We start from the raw sequence: 5946 nt of genomic DNA, 5'->3' as shown, positions 1-5946 counted from the left end.
AATCAGTTGGCCATGATTTTTCCTGAAATCCTCTTATACCATTGGTATTACAGTGATAAAGAAAGCAAAGCCTCTGCCATCCAGGAGTTCAGGATATGTGGGTCCTCCAATGGCCTACTAAGTTCTAATGTGAAGCCTGCTGCTTGCTGTGAGAATGTGTATAGCACACAGGATCTGTGCCCAAGGATGGAGACTTCAACTTCCAACATTGGTTTTGAATGTTGGTTTTGACTTTGCTCTTTGTTGCTTAAGAGAATTTACTTTGAGATTTGGCTCTTTACTTTTGAGCCAGGAAGATCTCAGAGTAACACCGTGGCCCTACTTGCCAGAACATTCGAGGAGCTGAGCTGGATGTGCGAATCAGGAGTGGGAGGTTGATTTCATCAGTGGCAATGGGCCTGTGCGTAGATGGAGTCACCTGTGGCTTCTGGATGGGCACGAGGTCAACTTTTCCGAGGCTACACAGTGAGTTACAACAAACTTCCTGCTTCTACTTCAGAGGGTACCTTGGGACGATGTGGCTCATGGCTTGTTCTCATTATTTGATGCTGTGACATCAAAAAGTAGGCAGGAACCATGTTTTCTTCAGTCTAGGTTTTCCCTGGTCAGAGCTGTCTACAGCCTTGGGCAGTTTTGGAGAAAGGATGGTTCACTCCAGTGACCATTCTCTCATGAGAGAAAAATGAGCCGTTAACAGAATCAGTCTCTTTAGGCTCCAAGAAAGTGAAGAAGAGAGCTGATTATTCTCTATAATTCTTCACCCTTTTCCCCCAGTTTCCAACTGAGCTTGGAATAATGTCATGCAAGACCAGAGGTAAGATGTTCTTTCTTGATGGCCTGTGTGTTTGCACACGTGTGTGCACGTGTGAGTTGGGGTACAGAAAGCGTCCCTCTGTCCTGTGCTGCTAGAAACAAGTCACACTGGGGTGACAGATTCTTGCTTTCAAGTACTGGTGGCTGAGATGAATTTATGGACTGCCGTATCTTTTCCACTCCCTAAAAGGTGCATGCTGCTGTTTATGTTCACTTAACTTCAATCCTCAACACTGTCACAGGCTTGATCTTCGACTACACAAAGAGATAAGATGATAGATATGAGAATAAGCACAAACCATCTTTGAGCTTTACTGTCTTGATGGCTGACATACCTGGCATGCTATTCGGCTGTTTGTCTTCTGTGTCATTCAGGAGAGTGCATGGCGTTACTGGAGTGCCCTGAAATTGAGCTCTTATTCCAGAAATTAACCTTTCCATCTGTAGGAAAGCACAGTGTCATCACAACCATCTGTAGCAGGTCCCCACAATTCTTTTCATTTTTCATGACACAGAAAGAATGGTAGAGTGGTGTGATGTGAAGGTGATTGCTATGTGTGGTGTTTTGCAGAGCTCTGCTTGCTACACAGATATACTTCCAGCCTGCATCCATAGCCTGTCTTTCATCAAACTCTAGCCCTTTAAAATTACTTGAAGTCTTTTGAAAAACAACACCAACATCCTTTCGCCTGCACTTCATTTGGGGAGGCAAACTTTGCACCCAGCAAATCACAGTGTCTGTGCCTGCTCTAGAGGAAGGCTGCCTTTCATGTCACAGTCAGCACAGGCCGCTGGGGGTGAGAGAGTCTCTTCACCACTTTGTTACTCTGGGATCTGACTCTCTCCATTCATTGGCTCTGTCATTCCCTGTGCCCTCAAAGTTCTTTCCAGGATCCTCTGTGACCATATATAAACTACAGAATTGAGAAGAATGTGTGAGACATGGAGACACACTTTCTTCTAACTTCTGCATCCACAGAGACCACGTGTCTCTGTCACTCATCCCTTTGTCAAAAACATCTATGTGCAGCAGCCTGGAAGACACACTACACTTAATGTATTTAAAAGACAAAGACAATTCAGTGAGACCTTAATCAGGCTCACTCATGATCTGGGGGTGGAATAACAAATAAACAATTATTTTATTGTATATATTTTAATTTACAAACATGTCTTTACCTCAAGTCTCTCTGGTAGCTCCCCTAAAGATGGCTTAGAGTATAATTTTTGAGAAACTCCCAACCACAGGAATCCATGTGGGTGATATCAAGTGGGTGCTCATCTACTTTCAGATCATGCAGATTGGGCTGTAGGACAAAAATGGAAATCTACAAGGCAAATGCCCACTAGCATCCCAGGGCTTTCAGGTGGGTGGTTTCACTTTGCTGTCACAGCTTCCCAAATTGCTCCTCAAGCTCACAAGTGCATATCCTAGGAAACAAAGGAAGTGCAAGTAAGAAGGCTCCTCCCATCTCTCTTGGACTTGGATTCCTTTTTCATAAACTGGGAGTGTGTGTACATTTGTACAAAGAAGCTAGAGCCTAGCACATTTCGGATCATACAGTAGGTGTACAGTGAATATTGAACTGTATCTAGCAGAGAACTGGGCCCTTAAGATTTCAGGAGAGTGTTGGGGGCTACCATATGGAGACAGTAGGTTCCTGTTACTCAAAATATGGACTGTAGACCAACAGTATTTGTGGTACTAGGAACTTAGGAGAAAAATGTTAGATCCCACCGCAAAACTTCTGAAACAAAATTCACCATTTAGCAAGATTTGCAGTTGACTCCATTACTGAACAAAATCTGTGTACTAAGACTTGAGATTTCCTGTGTTAGATGCATCTCTAATCTGTTAAGACCAGTGGCTCCATAGTGGGAGACCCAGAAAGCAAGTGTGAGGCTGATTTAGAACAAACTATAATTCCCAAACTGTTAGACATCACATTTGCCACGTTCCTGTCCCTTGAAATTGAACAAATGAATTCCATGGAGTAACAGAGGCTAAGTGTAGGCAAGGTTTATTAAGAAACAGGTCCTAAGAGATGAGAAGTATCCCCAAAGTAGGTTGCCTCTAAGGCCCTTTGTCGAATTTGTACAGCAAAGTCACAATGTCAATACAGTGCTGGTTGAACTATAATCAACCTATACAATTGCACATATAATCTCTTGGCTAATATTTATTCAATATGGAAATGAGTCACATATCCAGAGTACATGGAAAGAATAAGGATATTTTTTGGGAAGAGATGAGTCTAAATACATTGGTCACTCACCTGGGCCACTGATGTCTATATGACCTTATTTTGCCTTATGCATGAAGGCCTAGAAATTACACCTCTATCTTCAGGCCTAGCCCTCTTTAGATGTACCTCTCACCATAATTCTGTTGCCATTCTTAACTGACTTCATTGAGAACTCAGGCCCTTTCTGACTGTATATTGATTTGTACCTAACTTAGTTACCAATATCATTCTCCCTCTGAAGAGCTAACCCTCACGGTGGTTAGTGGAGAATGAGTATATTTTCAATCTAGCAGGTTCAAACAGAGAAGGGTCAGTGTAGGGGAAACAGCAGTCAGGGATTTTCTTCAGAGAGAAAATATAAGTGGCTGAGAATCAAAGTCATATTACTGTCTAGCAGTTCTTAATTCCATTCTCAAGGTCTACTTAGTTCACTCAGTAGAAGGAGTCTGACACATTTGTCATTGGTTCTGGCTATGTGGTCAGTTGGAGTATGGAAGGCTCTAGACAAGAATGAACAACTTTTACCAAAAGATTGAAGTACATACAACCAAAACAAGAGTACTAGAGTGGAAAGACATTCTGTCCAGACATTGATGTTAAAGGACTGGTATAGTGACTGTTAAAGGACAGCTGGCTCCTGGACATCTCTACAGAATGACCTTATGTATAAGTGGGGTATTTCTTGTCATAAGTCCTTCCAGTTTTAGTTGGAAGAAGGAGAGTTTGGTGGGCCTGAAGGACAATTCCTGCTATGGAAAGGAAAGTGTCTTGCTGAGGTTTTCATTTGGTTTCCTTTTACTTGAGAGAAAACAATCCTTAAGAATAACACAGAGTGTTCTCATCTGCTGAGAGAGTGGGGCGTATGGCCTCCCACTTCCCCATGAAGGGCACGGGACTAATTGACCTCAGCAGTGGATCAAAAAAGTGGCAAGTTTTGGCTCACAGCCACCTTTTCTACTTCTTGGAAACTTCACAGGATACTGTACTTGCTCAGCAGATTCAACATTCCACTGTGTCATTTATTCACCATGATGCTGCCATGAACCAAGCCCTCTTGCCTGACGCCACCCTCTTAGATTTCAATAAAAGGCAGAGAGAGACACCAGAAGAGCAGAGAAGCTGGGATCAGCTCAGAAACATCCGCCTCTCACACTGAAGCTGGTGCTCCTGCCCTCCACCATGCTGGTCTCCTCAGTCCTTCTGTGCCTGCTGCTCACAGTGGCCACCTTCAGCACCCTCCTGCTGGCCCAGCCAGGTAAGGCCCTGCCTCCCTCCCTGGACAGCGCATCACTCATCTCTGGGTCACCAGGGTTCAGTGCAGCACAAGGGGGCCCTCATCTCACCTTAGCGGCTGCTCTTCCAATGTGAGGAAGCTCATAGCAGGACAAGGACAGAGCCCAATCACCCTGCTGCCAATGGGCAAAGAGTGAGGATTCCAGCTGTGGACTCCAAATCCAGCTGCTTGCAGGGCTCTGGCTCTGAAAACAGCATCAGGAGCTATTGCTCCAGCAGCATTCAGCAGCGCTTGTGTCCTGGGTGACCGGAGAGAGGCATCTAGGATCAGGGAATTTCCAGACACAGGGAGGAGGGAGGAGACGCAGAATCAGGTCTGTGCTTCACTCAGCTCAGCTTCCAGGGCCAATGGCTCAGCACATGCAGCAGGCATCAGGGACACAAAGATAAGGCATGGATTGTTGTTTAGAAGAAGACCCCATGGCTAGGATTCCTGGTTGACCCTTGGCCCTAGTAAGCTGAACCCTTAGCCTCTTCTAACAAAATTACTCTGAATTATCTAATTTTGGCAGCTCACCTTTCTCCTGTTTAGTATGAGCATTGCACACCCATTTTATGGAATGGCAAAATGAGGCAATGCATTAAATATCTTTTTCTAGTTTTGAGGAAGTATTAGGATCTCATGAGTTCTACCTCTAGTCATGCTATCACTTTATTTTCTTCTCATAATGGCTTCCTCTTCTGAGAACAGAAAGACCTCACCATCTTCCAATACCTTATCATTGACTTCTTTTCCAGATGGAGTTAACGCCCCCGTCTGCTGCTACACATTTAACAAGAAGATCCCACTGAAGAGGGTGAGGAGCTATGAAAGAATCACAAGCAGCAGGTGTCCCCAGGAAGCCGTGATGTGAGTTCAGCCCCCAGCCCTCCCTGATCCAGAGTTCTTCCTTGGAGGGCAACGGGCAGTCCCCACACACTTAGAATCAGAACATTATATTCTGAAACTCAATGACCAATTATTCCACGTTGCAAAACCAAGGCCAATGAGGAAAAGTTGACTCTCAACCTCACTCCCCATATGGGTGCACACTCAGTGAGACATGAGTGCACACACATGTCCCATGTCCTCAGCCAGCAGTCAGGATTACTTCACCTGGGATCCTAGTCGGGCAGCTTTCCCACACTGCCTCCTTCCACCTGCCTCCTCCTCTCTTACCCCCAGGGCAGCCCACTGAAACAGGGTGGGCTGTGCTCCTGAACTGCACCTGCAAAGCCTTAACTCTGGCTTCTCTCTCCCACAGCTTCAAGACTGTATCGAACAAGGAGGTCTGTGCCAACCCCAACCAGAGCTGGGTCAAGGAGTACATTGCCAAATTGGACCAGAAATCCCAGAAGAAGCAGAACTCAGCCACACCAAAAACTTCAATGCCTTTGAACATTAGCTTCACAACCCAAGACCCCAAGAACCTTAGCTAATTTAACTACCACTGCAGTTTGTAAATAACCTCTAGTCCCAGTATGGACTTTAATAATATGAAATACGATGTCTTAAAGAATATTAATCTTATTTAACTTATTGATGTTTTAATTTTATCCTCTATAAGCTAAAGCATATTTAGAGAGTTGAGATGTTTGCTTTCTGCATTTGAAG

At 44.6% G+C, this 5946-nt stretch overlaps 1 protein-coding gene across 1 annotated transcript; it reads left to right on the top strand.

Moving 5' to 3' along the window:
* The first annotated feature begins 4238 nt into the window (after positions 1-4238).
* On the top strand, positions 4239-5891 carry LOC101588502 (C-C motif chemokine 2-like). Its single transcript, XM_004635509.2, has 3 exons — positions 4239-4314; positions 5091-5202; positions 5597-5891. Exons 1-3 carry the CDS (start codon positions 4239-4241, stop codon positions 5769-5771), a joined length of 363 nt encoding a protein of 120 aa, XP_004635566.1. The 3' UTR covers positions 5772-5891.
* Positions 5892-5946: the final 55 nt, after the last annotated feature.

Source organism: Octodon degus, unplaced genomic scaffold (assembly GCF_000260255.1).
Source record: "Octodon degus isolate 3935 unplaced genomic scaffold, OctDeg1.0 scaffold00072, whole genome shotgun sequence".
In the NCBI taxonomy this organism is placed as follows: Eukaryota; Metazoa; Chordata; class Mammalia; order Rodentia; family Octodontidae; genus Octodon; species Octodon degus.
Note: the sequence above shows the minus strand (reverse complement) of the source record. Positions and strands in the feature narration are given on the sequence as shown.

Bases quoted from the DNA above. Each gene is read 5' to 3' on its own strand.
- LOC101588502 (XM_004635509.2), top strand. From the start codon at position 4,239: ATGCTGGTCTCCTCAGTCCTTCTGTGCCTGCTGCTCACAGTGGCCACC. The intron at 4,315-5,090 runs GTAAGGCCCTGC...CTTCTTTTCCAG, and splicing joins CCTCCTGCTGGCCCAGCCAG to ATGGAGTTAACGCCCCCGTC. The intron at 5,203-5,596 runs GTGAGTTCAGCC...TCTCTCCCACAG, and splicing joins TGTCCCCAGGAAGCCGTGAT to CTTCAAGACTGTATCGAACA.